General features: G+C 43.3%; 1 protein-coding gene across 1 annotated transcript in view; it reads right to left on the bottom strand.

Moving 5' to 3' along the window:
- The window catches only part of LOC147716885 (uncharacterized), a 2,312,058-nt gene that overhangs the window by 1,973,723 nt on the left and 322,862 nt on the right, over nt 1-15,473 (bottom strand). The window contains exon 4 of the mRNA XM_086919819.1: nt 7,332-7,403. Within this exon, the coding sequence (XP_086775945.1) occupies nt 7,332-7,403 (72 nt within the window). The remainder of the gene's footprint in view (nt 1-7,331; nt 7,404-15,473) is intronic.

The following is a 15,473-nucleotide window of genomic DNA, read 5'->3' as shown; positions in this document are numbered from 1 at the left end:
ATTTTTTGTCAAATGAATCTCGTTCCTCTAAATGACCTTACAGCTAATTGGTCCAAGAATCTGAATAATGGAAAAACTTGTAACTTGTGTATGCTGAGCACTCAGACCCCGGACCATGTTTTATTTGCTTGTCCTGCATTGGCCTTGAATCATCACCGTTGGCTTCGTCCGATGTTTTAAAAAAATTGTGTTAAAAATGTAGCATCAGCCAAAGACTATCTCTTTTGACCAAAAAACAAAGCAGTGCTTGTAAAACTCTCTAATTATTTTAAGGAGTTTATGTACAAATTTTAAATTTCAGCATATCTCTGCTTGTCAAATTTTAGCATATCTCTGCTTGTCGTCTTTTTATGAAGTATCAGTATTCAGTTTTTTAAAAATTTTGCTTTTTTTTGCACACTGATTGGCTGCTATTTTCTGCTATTTTGTACAATAGGGTTATGTCGAGTCTGTTTCCCATGATGCACCTGATGCAAGCCTCAAATTTAATTTGAAGTGGGTCCCGGGATGCATTTTGCACATTAACTGGTTGTTACTGAATTGCGTTTTTGCACAGGCCTGGATATGCATAGTTATCCTTTTCTTGCTGGTAATTCCAATTTGAACATTTTAAGTCGAACTTGAACTTTGCCGCATATGACCTGGTGTATATATACTATCCTTGCACTTTTTTTATGAGATGCTTTGTCATTTCACCTTTTGCTGCTATCTCTAAATTGATTTTTTAGTTGAAACTGTATTTTAGATTTTACTGTGTGTACGAACTGGTAACTTTCCAATGTCCTATATACATCATAGGATATGCAATGTTGAAAACCTTTTGTAGTTTATGTTTCCTGATTATTGACAATATTGTCTGGTTTTACTTAAAAGAAATGTAGCTATCCTAATGCAGGTCCCTGATAATTACATGATGCTTCGTGGATTGAGTTTGTAATGTTTTATTACTCAAATTAACATGTTTGACCTCCTAGGAGTTCCGATTCTTTAAATAAATATTGAATCGAAAATGCTTTCAAATATATTTTGGCTGCAGTGGATTATACTAGTGGATGCATTAGGTTCCCTTGGGTTTGGCTGCAACACAGTGCTGACGCTCAAAGTGTTATAAAAGATTTGCGTGTCTTCGTAAGGACATATGCCTGTAGCACCTTACATTCAGACCAAGCTCCGGCTTTTATCGGGATGCGAAGAAGACTAAGGGGGTGCAGGTGCAATTATCATCTCCATATTGGCCTGAGGGCAGTTCTATTGTAGAGCAGATTAACCGTGACTTAAAGCAATCTTTAAAGGTAAGGGTATTAGGTACAAGTCGGGCTGGTTGACTCATTTATATGGAGTCCAACGTGGGCGGATCCCATACAAAATGCTCTTTGGCATTAAAATGTTAGTGCCAGACCTTGATAGTATGGACTTTGTGAAGGCTCGCAACGTTTGAAGTAGATAACCATTGTGCTATGTTATAGGATCTACGAAAGAATAATGACGCTCCTGCGAAAAAAATCATTTGCCCTCATCCACGGATGCAGCAGTGCTGATTCCGGTTTCTGGCTGGCTTCCTAAAGGTGGTAATCTGGACTGAGAAAAGATGGAGAACAAGAAAGAATTTGGTCCATAGTACCGTGCACCTGTCCCAGTCCTTGGTTTAAAAGGCTCCTGTAATGTGATCTTACCTCCGCTACCTGGTCGCAAGGAGAATTGATTTACTTCTATTGAGCATGTGAAGTTACACCATATGGCAGGTACTCAATAATATGGCCACAAGCATTCCGCATTGGGATGTTTCACTACATACAGTGAAATCTGTTTTCCCAAATTCTCCGCAGCAAATCGAAAGGGCGATGGAATCTTCAATAGATATACTGACTGTTTTGCCTTCTACATCTACATCTACAAATGTGGAAAACAAGTATGTTTCCCCACCAGTTCTAGTTATAGTTGATTTTTCTGAAACTACAATACATTCACCTTCCAAAAAACCTTCCAATAAACAACAGACCCCATTGTTTCAGCTCAGTTCCAGTGGTTACTATATGGACTAATATAACTTTTCTTTGGATACATCTTTGTTGTCTTTGTCAGTAACGGTGCCTCCTACACGGATTTGTGCTTTCATCTCTTGGTTAAAAAGAACTTACCTAGTTCCACTATGGACATACATCTGGACTGCGTTGTCGACGGTGCTCCTCTTTATGTGGATTGGCTTTGCGACTGTCCTTTTCGTTTTGACTAGTGGTCACTACTTACCTAAACACTCTGCTGTAGAAACTGGTTGACGGAGTTCTGGCCCCTCATACTTTATCTCATAAAATAAAAAGAGATAAAGCCCTAGTTAATATTTCAGCATTCCCAAATGCTGATGGGATCGTTCGGGATAAAGTGCCATTTGATGTATAGGGTCCTACAGAGAACTTGCAAATTCCATACGTAATCCGTATTTCATTAGGTGATGTTGTTTTACCTGGAATACATTCCGATGATTGGGGTATCAATGCTGTTTACTCCCTGTTTTCTGATTTGCCGTATTACACTGTATTTGATACTGAAGATCTGTCTTTAAATTCCGCAAATTATGCTGATTTATTTTTGCTACCAACATTATGGCCATAATTTTTATCACAAGACCAGTACTCAAAGACCACCATTTAATTACATGCAATGGGAGCACTGCCCAACACCATTTGATTTATTCCTCTTCCTTCATAACTTATTTGGCCTTGAAAGGTTCCGGTTATTGGAAGGACATGGTTGATTTAAAATGTATTTGGGGTACAAAAGGTTGGCAGGTGCGGGATACTGAGTACTTGCATCGTGCACGTGTTTCAGTTTGGCCACTACTGTAAAGAATTTAAATACTCCCTTCATTCCATCTTTGGAGGACTACAACACATGGCATACACATACCAACTACAAATGCCACAACAGGGTTCACTCAAAGTAGCTATGACCATCGTTACTCCCAATCGCATACAGTTACCACGTATTCTGAAAATAAATTATGTCAACAGTGGTTGGAACATTCCACACGGTCATCTGTCAAACAACATCTTTTGCTTTGATCAGGTAACATTGATCTTACTGATTTTCTTTTTGGTCCTAAATCCCCTCGCACTAAACATCTTGTTTATGCAGCATATAATGCGTTTTGGAAAATGTCACAAATGGAAGAAGCAGTACGCTTAGGTCAAATTGATCAGGATAATTTAGAAAAAGTTTTTGCTGTGGTTGATAACAGTATAAACACTCTGGGCCCGATTCACAGAATGAATTAAAGACTCAATCCTAAATTTACTACTATTTTGGTATTCACAGAATGAACTTACTACTTTTGGTATTCACAGAAGTTAGGATTTTGTCTTAAGTTTGTTTTAAGACAGACTTAAGACAGACTTAAGACAAAATCCTAACTTCTGTGAATACCAAAAGTAGTAAGTTCATTCTGTGAATGCCAAAAGTAGTAAGTTGCATTCTGTGAATACCAAAATAGTAGTAAGTTTAGGATTGAATCTTAAGTTCATTCTGTGAATCGGGCCCTCTGTCTCTTCATATATATATTCTTAGGATACTATTGTATCGTCTGTTATTGACATTGTTCAAAATGAAGTATCTACTATGTATTATGATCAGAATCAGCTGCGTTCAGTTATGCAATTTAGTTGGACCTTGCAAACACTTTAAAAATGGGAGAGTACCTGAATGCTTCTGGGCTGTTTTTACCATTTAATTTGACAGATAAACAAAAACGTATATGTCAATGAAAGACGCAACATACACAACGTTATGCATTAAGAAACAATAACAGTTACCATTTTCTGTAGGAGACACTGATTAAGCGGTGTGTGTAATACATGGGGTTATTTCATTGCCCATCTCACTCTTCCAGTTTACAGCTTGCATGAAACACTATCCTGTAGGTAGATATGAACCGCTTGGGAGCAGGTATATTCATGAATTGTGGTCCTTACCATTTGTGTTCTATTGTCAGCAGCAGACAAGGAAGTTTTCCTTACAGGCGGAGATTGTGATTCTACAGTAGGACACTCCCTTGTCTGTAAACTTTACGGTGTCTGCAACGTTTCGGCCCTTAATGTGGCTTGTTTTTTAAAGGGGATCCGGTCCAGCTACTATTCCCACACTAACTCTGCTTTTTAACTGCAGTTATCTTATTCTAAATAACCAAACCTGCTTCGGCTTATGAGCAGGCATCCCGTATTTAGTAACAGTTTCACAACAAGTTACATGTTGCAGTAACGTACTGTTTCCACCCCACACAGGATTGTTGAAAGTTCACTGTGGCCTTCCCTTCCTACTTTGAAAACAGATTTCAATAAGCTAAGTAGACTCAAAGTGCTATTGTTTTAACAAGAAGTGGCTCATCATCATCAACATCAGCTTGTGAGACCTTCAAATTGCAGGTGGTGAGAACATCAAGTGAGATTTAGTCACTGCTAAACACAAATCTCCCGCTACGTTTTGGAGAATTAATCCACCAGATATTTAATGCGTCTTACACAGCGGTACTGGCCCACTTTTTTAAGGTCGTGGGATCCAGCCTTGTCACCTCATTTCAGACTATTTTTGGTGTAATCCCAGCTTTTATTCATTCTATTTTCCAGTGTATTTGGAGGGTTTCTCCTGCTGCTCCTCTTGGTTTGCGGCATTCTTTTACATCTACTACTGCCCCGTAATGGCTGCTTGACCTGTGGTACTGCCAAGCCGGCACCAATTGCAGTTATACAGTGATCGGATGCAGCAGCTTTTTAGCTTAATGTCATTAGAGGCTCTGGACATTGTCTATTGGCTGACCTTCTGTTATGCCTACTTCACCAGCGTGCAACCTATGTTCCACGGCTTCCGGTGCCCTTTTTAATGGGCCCAGGATGTCTGCCTGTCCACTACGTCACATGCTGCCTTGTATTGTCAACTGTTGATGGGTCTATTGATGTCCCATGACCAGGACTGTTCTGTGGTAGGTGCTTTGTGTATGATCCTGCACTTGGACCATCGACAGACTCGAGTACCTGTGCTAGTGCACAGCACCTCTTGGATCAGAGTTTTATCGAAGTCAATGCAGGTTGCTCTCAAACGCTCCTGGTGGTCTTTGGATATGAGGAGCATGTCTGCTCATTCAAACTGCTTAATTGGATCATGTAGCTTTTTAATATTGAAGGTTCTGACAGCTTGTTGGAGCTTATGGCATTCCACTTATCCCGCAAAGTTTTTGGCCTACAAGATACGCTGTGATAAGCAAAAAAAATGATTTCTCTTAATTTGGCTTCTTTTTTCAGTCCATTGTTATTCTACTTTGGATTTGAATTTCTATTTGGCCTTTCACCACAACACTTTGCCTCTGCTTACCTCTGATTTCTACTTTATTCCAGGGCTACCGACCTGACCAAGGGGAGGGGGTCACATGGCCCATGGGGACATTGTTGTCTTCTCTAAGTTAGCATGACCATGCTGCAGTCTGTCCGTTGCTTGCGCACATCATTACACAAGTTTATTTTGCAAATGCCTCTTTTACTGTTTTCACATTAGAACTTACAGCTGTATTCACACTCTGCAGGGTCCTGGCATTTAGTCTAAACACTGTGAGCAAGTTCAATCAACAACGCCCCTTGTTATTCTGTTCAGCCCAAGCCTTAGCACCTACACAAAAAAAATTGATGCAGCTATTGTTTTGGAATAAGTACTTTGATCTTATTGGAATACACGAATAGGTAGCACACACTTGGAGAAGGACCTTTCTATACACCGAGGTGCGGTGTCTGCAGATAACGGCCAGAGATCTTCTAATATAGAATCACTCAGCTTCTACACAAAGGGAGGGAGATTAGCCGACACTGTCTTTTCATGACAGCTCCTTTCATGATTTACGGACTACTTGCAATGCTGACCGTATTTGTGTTCTGCATTTTCCTGCTTATTGTGCCACGTACACTGCATGTTAGAGCACGTTAGGTAAAATAAATATTTTAACCTTGTTCGTGTCAGTCAGATCTAATGTGGATGAGTACTAGACTGTGAGCGAAAGGATATGTCTTGCAACCAAAATTCCAGAGAGAGCAGGGAGTGTTGTGTTCTGGACTATCTAATCACGTATTTCTCTATGAGTGAGTAGAAGAGCAAGTGAGACACTATAGCTAGTCGGTCCTGGGCTCATGGGTACTAAGGTGGTAGAATGACTCAGTCCCATAATCCTATGCATAGGTCTGTGTTTGTGCAGAATCCTTGCAACAACTGATGAGCCCTAATAAAGGCAAAACCGGTTTTGCTTGTGTTCTGGTACAGAAAGGGCCTGACTTGGTAGTTCTGGTTGGACTGTTTTTACTGAAGCGTGGTCAAGACTAATTTGCATTTGATTCGGTCCAAATGAAAGTGGCATGGTGTGCAAAATAACAATACAGCTTCAAGTAATTACCAGTAGATGAGCTTAATTCAAGAATTCCTCCATCACTTTTTTGTATACATAAATTACATTAGTGGCATCACTAGTGACATTTTATATCATCTCACAGTTGACATTATCTATGACATTACTGTGGACAACCAAACCAGTGTAAATCTGTAACTTATAGATCCATCAATTTTGGTTTAAGCAGCCTCTGCACTACAGATGAATGTTACTGAACTTATTAAACTAAAATTTAAGATTGCTTTATCGGATGGACTAATAGACCTGCAGTTAGACTGGGAGAAAGTGATGCAGACGCCTATTTTGCCCTGCTCCCAAAAGTGAAGCTATGGGAATAGCACAGGACCTCACCTTACAGTCATTTGCAGTGAATTACAGCCATATTGACACGTGGAGCAGGTCTTACCCTTGCTTCACACAGCCAAGGCTATTCACAGAGGTTTATAGCCATAAGGCACAAAGCTTGACTAAAGGTCAGGCCTTGAGCTCAATCAGTTCTGTTCAAGTCAAAAGGAACTGCATAATCCATCATATAATTATAGGGGCTTGGCATAGTGTGTGGCTGAAGGCTGCAGAGTACAATTATACCATATTTGGGGCTGCTGTTCTCTCCTTTCTTTTTAGCTTACTGCCAAGACAGCAACTACTCTGTGAAAACACTAAGTTTAAATTGTACCAATATTAAATATCAGCTCAGGCTCTTTGTGACTAGTGGCAAATAAAAGTACCCACAACAGATACTGCCTAGTAGCCAATGCCGGCCCCATGACTAAGTTAAAGGTGTCCCAATCATCCTGAGGTGAGGACTTTGAACCATTTAGATCATTAACTGCGTACATACATCTATCAATGATTCGGTTAAATGAATTACAATATACATGAGACTATTCTGTGTATATTAAAAATAATAACTTACATTGACTGGAGAAAAGGAACTGGCTCAAATATGTGTCTATCAATGGTTTGTATTTTATTGCATGACAAATCCCTGATAAAATAAAAAAATAAAAAAGAATTATCAACATGGAAAACAGAGCAACCACAAGAAAGATTATACTAGATATTCTGTTCTTCGAAGAAGCTAATATTTGCAAATAGTATAGGCTCTTGATTCGTATCTGGAAAGTTTATTTGATGCAGAAAAGGACACCAGATTGTACGTGATGAACTAGTATACACCTGTTGCGCCCTACAGCTGAATAGTGATATAAAATGTTCTAATACGGTTATAATGAGACCAAACATTAGTCACACATAACAACCATGGTGAACATAACCCATATTGATACACACAGAGGAAAGACAGCACACCCTCCTTGAGAATTAAGAGGGAGAGTTGCTATCTGTGTGAAAAAAAATAGTAAACATGCACCTAAAAATATTGAACCATGTAATAATCATTTTTTATATTTAACTGCCAACACTGCTGAAACATGCAAGTCTTCATTCAAATCCAGTGACTAACATAACCAAACATGTGTACTTGTAAAGCGCACGTTCACTCCTAACGGGGTATTTTGGCGCTGAATAACAGATGTTTATTGTTATCCAACTCAATGGTACTCTTTTTATCGACCTCATATGGATGAAAGGCTGAGAGCACACGCCAGGATTTGAACCAGTGACCATGAGGTTGAACACAGGCCCCTGCAGTGGATGCATTAGTCCACTAAGCGACTCATATTGTCAGTGTGCTTCCTAACATAGGGAAGTACCTTGACCAATACTCACTGCTACTAAGGTTCATAAAAGGCGCTAAAAAGATGAAAATAGTATTGATGTAAAGATTAATATTTCATACTGTTAGGTAAATAGGAGGGGACACTGGCAGCTGTACCCTTAGCACAAGAGGCATCTACAAATAGTTTTTCCAAGGTTGTAATACTGGAGACAGAAACATATCTCTAACCATACAGCAAACATTTGATCTTCCAAGCCTCTACCTAAAGTCAGGGAACATGAAAGAGATATCACAATTTCAAAAATGTTAGTTAACTTATATATAGGGACCCCTAGAGCTGATGTTAGATGCTATTCTGTTATTGATGCACTATGAGGGCTTACTGCTGCTCGTTGTCAATGCAAGAACCTTTGATTTTAATAATTATTTTGCCCACAGTTACATTTCTGTATATTATAGAAGCTCTTGGCTCCACTTCTTTTCATTCTTTTAGTATTTATTTTAATTCAACAGGGATTTTTAGTGTTTTTGTCCTTTTACTATGCTTTTTATATTTGTTTTTTCACGCGTTTATTGTAGCTACATTCTTTTTTCCAAGCAGTTGAGCAGTTTGAGTTCCCATTGTCCTTCATAGTTTTTCCATGTCCATTACTGCTCATCATTGGCTCCCTAGCAAAATGCAGCAGTGCTTCCTGCCAAAATGCATCGTTGCCTTTGTCACATCAATGCTGGAGTAGACTCATGCCGCAGATACAACAAAGAAAATCCTGTCTGCACGAATCCACACCCTGACCACAACTAGTCCCCCAGAACTGTCCATTACAGCAGAATTGAATATGCCAGTTTAGTGCTCCTTAGCTTATTGATTGAAATGTTAACCACTGGTCCTGATGTGGAATTCTCTCTTATTATCTGTGGTGTGAATCCCTGTCACCATATCTCTCCATGTAGGCTTGTCCTCTTAACGTCACTCAAGACATCGCTTGCACACTGCAGCCTTTACTGCTGCAAAAAATGATTGTAAAGCGTTTGAAAGACTTAGGTGGCAATACTTCTGCAATGGAGCTAAGGCTGCTCATTCTTCTGCATTAAAAACCAACCAAGAAAATTACAGGGGGTGTGGCTTGGCCACCAAACATGGAGGCCGCACTCTGATACCACTCTATGCAATTGCATATAATTTGATGTAACCCTAAACTGCATCCAGGCACAGACGCTGCAGAATCAGCTTACGGGCACCATGCCAACTTGCTGAGGTGGAGCATGCGAGTTACGGCAATGTGGACAGACCTCCAGACTGTTTGCTCGAGGTAAGCAGGCGTGCAGCGGCTGAGCGGTGTGGCCACGTGCTGTGTGTTGAGGCAAATGCTGTGGTCTGTTGTGCTGAGGACTCTGGGGGTCAGTGAGCGGATAACATGGGGTGCTATCTTGGGCCCCTATAGTGTCCTGTTCCTAATAACGACAGACACATACTTGGTTTTTAAGGGATCTTTATTATGCACCTCTTGTCTCGTCCATGTCCCTACTCTAACTGCCCCTTTCCTGTCTCTGCTCCTCCTCTTCCTCTGGCCCCCTAGCTCCGCCCAGTCCCAACTACTAGAATGCATCACAATATTACATCTCCCCCCTTGTTAATCAAATGAACTTAGCGTCCAACATATTTAGAGTTCCTCGATCAGCCACACGGGTCCGCGGGCTGTTCGTTTGAGCTATGGAGACGTATCTCCATTTCCATTGTGTGGCTTTCTGTCGCCTTGATGAGAGCATCCTTTACTACAAGAGGGCATCTTTGCAATTGCACGATGTCTCGTGTGATCTGCGTATGCTCAGATTCGCAGTGGTTTTCAATCAGCTTCTGGGTGATCCACTCACCTTCAGTGTCTGAGGTGACTGTGAAGAGCTCAGCTTGATATCGGCAGTCTGTCTTCCTTTGTGACTCTTGTTAGATTGACGCTTGATCTCCTTTTTGTGGGGATGTTGTTCTGGTTCTCTCCCGAGCACCCGCATGTACTTTTACTTCTTTTTGTGTTGTCCGGTTGAGGGCAACACTGCCCTCCTGTTCAGAGTCATGTATGCCAGACGGTAAGGTACTATCTGAACTGAAGAGATCGTCTTGGTTTGGTTTGGGGACTCATTTGCTGCCTCTGGTTGTCTCATCCACTCCCGCTCGCGTTTGGGACTGGTGAACCCTTGGACCATCTGTGCATGTGTATGTTTCTCTCTCATCCGAAGATGATGATGTGTCTCTATTGACACGTCTGGCTTTCCTTGCAGATTGACTGGCTGGTCCTTTTCCATCCGGTGAATAATATCCACTATATCTGTTTTCCTTTTGTAGGCCCTTTGAGTCAGACTCGCTGACCCCATCATGGGTGACGGTTTATTATTTATGTCTTGATATACCTGTGACTGACATGACAGGTTGTCTGGTGGATTGATTGAGTATTCAGAGACATTGGTGTGAGACATGTTGCTCTTGTGGGAAGAATGTCCCTTGGTTCTATGGTGTGTTCGGGTGGTTGACACCGTGGCCGTTGTCGGGACCATGACTCAGTCGACTCGAGGGATCGAGCAGACGTGCTTTCTGAATCGGAAGAGTCTTTTGTTGTTTTCCTTTGAGAACGTTCCTTTGAGTGTGTCCTGAATGGTAAAGTTCTGAAATAGGTAGGCCGTGACGGGCTGCTCCTAGAGTCAGAGGTTTCTTTGGGATATTTCTCCGGGTACCTTTCTCAAAGTGGCTTCGGTGTCATCTCACAGGAGAGGTTGTTTAATAACCACATGTTTATGTCTTGTGTTTGATCCCAGGGTGCTTCATATTTGCCTCTCTCACATGATGGTAATGACCTCCTCTCAGTTTCCTCGTTATCTCGGATGTCATGGATGCGTTTGTCTTCCCTTTTCCGGTGTCTGAGTGCATCAGTCCATCTTATGCGGTTGGCTTTTTCTTCCCGCTTGCTTTGTGCACTGACATCTTTGCTATGGGTGTGATGTGTTCTACTGCTTGATGCTACCTCGGACGCATCTACAGAATTTGGCGAATAGTGGAATGTTCGGGAGTGCTCGTGTGCCGATTTCCAGTGTTGACATGATTGTTCCCATCTTCTGTACTTTGTATTTCTTGCCCGCTTGTTGTGAAGACTGCCATCTTGTCCATCAGTGCGATCTGTCCCACTTGACGCTTCATCCTCTTCAGAATAGTTTGTGCCGTGCTTTGAATGACTCCTTGAGGTTGTGTCAGTGAGACTGTCACAATCCTGGATTGTCCCGGTCTTTTGTATTGTTGACTCGGAGTATTCCATGTCCCTTTGTCTCTCCCGCTGTCTTATGTCTAGTCTGCCTTCACCCTCCCTCTTTCTGGTTTTGTTTGTTTCTTGGGTTTTGTTCCCAGACATGAGGGATGTCTCTTTCCTGGTATCTTTGTGTCTTGCATTTGGGTGCAATTCTTTTGATCTGTCTCTTGCTTTGACCCGCACTCCAACTTCGGCCTTTCTGATGATTTCCTTTAGCGACCAAGGCCCTCGAAGGATCTTGCGCTACGTGTTAAAATTTGAACAGCCTTCGATTATCCGGAGCCGAACTGCTTCCTCATTTGTAAATGTATGGAAATGGCAGCATGGTACCAAACTTTGCAACCGGGTGATGAATTTTGGCAATGGCTCTCCTAGTTCCTGCCGTGCTGTGTTGAAGGCGATGCGATCATGATCCACGTCTGCCTGAGCATGGAAATGGGCACATAGCTTCTCTTGGAGTCTTTCGTAGGTCTCTGTGTCCTTTTCAGGAAATGTTCTGATTAAGGAGTAGTATCAGACATTTTCTATCTCTTCGCTCACCAGTTGCTTCAAGAAAATCGTCCAGTGATTTCAGCCACCGGTTCCATTTGAGACCCAAACTCCGAGTGTCAGTCTGTGTCACTGGGGGCGGCACTTCAACGCAGGGGTTGGACCGTTGTGTTGCTTTTCCCACCGCCATGAGGGAGGAAGATTCTGATCTGCTATGGTCACAGGCCTGTTCACTTTGCTCCCGTCTTCTTTGCTAACTCTTTTCAGCCGAGATCCGTGGTCTGGTCGTTTCCTTTGAGGTTGGTAAGCTCCGCAACTGTCTCAATAGGCACCAGTGAATGAAACTTGGATTTCTTGAGTTCAGAATGGCCACCACTCAGCTACACTATGTGTGACTCATGGCTCGCTTTCTTTAGAGTCGCATGTTAGCTGCAGGTGGTTGATGGCTCTTCCGCGATGTTGCCTGGCACATTTGACATCTAGTTCGCTCATGTGTCTCTTTCTGGACTAGTGCAGGTTATCCAATCACTTCGTTGATGGGAGAAGGCTTCCTTGACATTCATCTACTCATGCTTCTGAATCATTTATTTTCCTAGCTCCCGTTACTTTTAATTGTTTGTCTTCACGTGGTGCTGAACGTTTACTTTGGCACTTGTCTTTGCTCGTGCTCGTTACATTCGGGATCTGCATTTGCTTGTGCTCGCTGACTTCGGAACTTGTGTTCATCTGTACTTGTTTATATTCAGTGCAATCTTCGCTTGTTTCCGGCACTGGCTTGTGCTTATTTCATTTGGCTGATGCGTATTCTTTCGTTATGTTTGCCACTGCTTGTTCGCTTGCGTTTATCAATGTTTGCATCTTCCATTTGCTAACATTTGTTCATTTACATTTGCCAATGCTTGTTCCTCTAAACGTGCCAATGCTGGTTCCCTATTGTTCACTTACAGTTATCAATGCTTGTTTTATTTCCCTTACCAATGCTTGCTTGCTTGATACTTGTTTTGTCTTTGCTAATGCTTGTTTGCTTGATTCTCACTGTCACCAATGCTTGTTTGCTTGCTTCTTGCTTTTGCCAATGCTTGTTTTGTATTTGCCAAGGCTTGTTTGCTTGCCTCTTGTCTTTGCCAATGCTTGTTTGGTCTTTGCCAATGCGTGTTTGCTTGCTTCTTGCTTTTGCCAATGCTTGTTTTGTATTTGCCAAGGCTTGTTTGCTTGCCTCTTGTCTTTGCCAATGCTTGTTTGGTCTTTGCCAATGCTTGTTTGCTTGCTTTTCACTTTTGCCAATGCTTGTTTTGTATTTGCAAAGATTTGTTTGCTTGCCTCACTCTTGTGTTCGCTCGTGCTTGTTCGTTAATTCACTTTTGCATTTGCTCGAGCTAGTTCACTTTTCCTCTTGAATCAATCAATGCTTGTTGATTTTAGCTCTGCCTGACCTCAAAATGGCCGCTCATGGATCACACAGGGGACGTCTCTTAACCCCTTCCATGCTGATGACGAACCCCAGCCGTCATGCACTACGGTGCTCGTGTGCTGATGACGGCTGGGGTTCGTCACGGCCCGCCCCTGTTCGTGCTGTTTACAGCACACCAGGGGAATCGCGGCCGCATGTAAGGGGTTAAGGCTGCCTGACTCTTAGATGGCCGCCATTCAAGAAATCTCATTCCGCTCGAGATTTGATTTCATTCAGTCTGCAGGTTTACAGGGATTCACTCGGCACTCACCGGCAGCCGGTCCCTTCCAGGCAGCAATATCTCATCGACGCCTCACACACTCCTGGGCCACAAACATCCAGGTAGGATCGGGGTGGGCTCCCGACTTCGTTTCTTTTAGTCGCGTGCCGTTTCACACGCATCGGGGGTGAGTTTTTCAACTTTGGCGCGCACCGGCGCTCTTCTGTCGGCACTTCCACGAGGCTTCACCAATGCCTCACACGCTCCTTGGTGACCGGAGCAACATGGTAAGATCGGGGTAGGCTCCCGATCTTCTCTTCAAACGCGCACTGCTGGGGTTTTTTTGGGCGCAAAACAGAGCTCCACTGCAATCCCCTTCAGTGCTCGACCACGCTGACCTGGCAAGGCTCTACGCGACCACTATCTCGCGGAACCGGGGCAATTATCGCTGGCCTTTGTCTTTAGGCGGCGGCTTCAGCAGGGCTCACGCATTGCAACAGCGATCATTCCTCTCGTGCTGCCCAGGGACAGGGACTCTTCCTCTCAGGTGTTCAGAGATGGCAGGTTGCACTATCCCACCCTCGTCGCCAGCTGTAGTGTCCTGTTCCTAATAACAACAGGCACATACTTGATTTTCAAGGGAGCTTTATTATGCACCTCTTGTCCCGTCCATGTCCCTACTCTAACTGCCCCTTTCCTGTCTCCGCTCCTGCTCTTCCTCTGGCCCCCTAGCTCCGCCCACTCCCAACTACTAGAATGCATCACAATATTACAGCCCCCTCCCCTTGGACTCCGCCGGGGACTAGATGAAGCTATGCAACATTGAAATTCTCACCAAGGAAGTCGAGCTTTGGCCAAGGCACGGCGCCGGCAGCCACCACTGGGGGCTGAACAGCACACATGAAGATGAGGCAGCAGACCCCAGGTTGATTTGTGGCTGTGAGGCCTACGTTGTTGGCCTGTGCAGTACTGATGACAGGAGCTATTCCCCCTTCTTAACATTCCTTCTCCCCCTCCCTGGTCGCGGGGCACATTGGACTTCTCCACTGGGGGCCTGCACGTCTTCTGGGATTGCATCCTGGTTGGAGCCTGGAAAGCGATCTTGGACCTTCATCTACTCACGGAATGAGGTATGTTTGGCCTCAGTACCAACCTATACGCCGTCCCTGAGAGTAGTACAGAACATATTAGTTGTGTGATTGAAGGCCCCGGGATGAATTGTGATGCATTTAACTCCTCTGAAAAGCCTGGAATGCACACATAGTAAACTATTGAGCTAAGCGTCTTTTCCTTTGCATCAGTGGGTATCAAGGGCCTACCCGTTGAGGGAAGCAGTCTGTGGCAGTACGTCCCTTCTGCTTCGCTCCAGGATTCTTCGGCCTGTTTCCTTAGACCTTAGTGGAGTGCTTCAACTTGCCACTACTAGGGAGGGTCGGCGGTCTTATTGCTCATGTTGCCCTACATGCTGGGCCACAGTGGGGACAATGGTTGTTCTATGAACTACAGAGATTCTGCTATTGTGTTCCCAGCCATACTTGCTACCATAGCCAAAGATAAGGGCCCTCTCCAAAAAGAGTGCTCTGGACAAATATGCTCATCCAAGTGTATCATCCTCTCTCGGGGCATGTGGCCAGGATGATTCAGCTCCAGACAATGCTGCACTCCTGACAGCTATCACACAGTCAATGGGCATGTTAGATGCTACAATTGGTGCAGTGAATTTACTCCACCAGAACCTTAGGAAAGCTGTTGAGCAGATTACAGAGGCAAAAACTTGGGAATCTGGGGTGGAAGACTCAGCTAGCATCCTAAAACAGATAGTGCATAAACTTAGTGCTGTGAATTTAGAGTGGAGGACGCTGAGGGCAAGGCATGCCTAATAACCTATGGTTTGTGGGCTTTCCTGAAGGGTCCAAGGTCGCACGATG

Source organism: Lissotriton vulgaris, chromosome 5, assembly GCF_964263255.1.
Source record: "Lissotriton vulgaris chromosome 5, aLisVul1.2, whole genome shotgun sequence".
NCBI lineage: Eukaryota > Metazoa > Chordata > Amphibia > Caudata > Salamandridae > Lissotriton > Lissotriton vulgaris.
The sequence above is the reverse complement of the archived record's forward strand: the minus strand, read 5'-3'. Positions and strand labels throughout refer to the sequence as shown.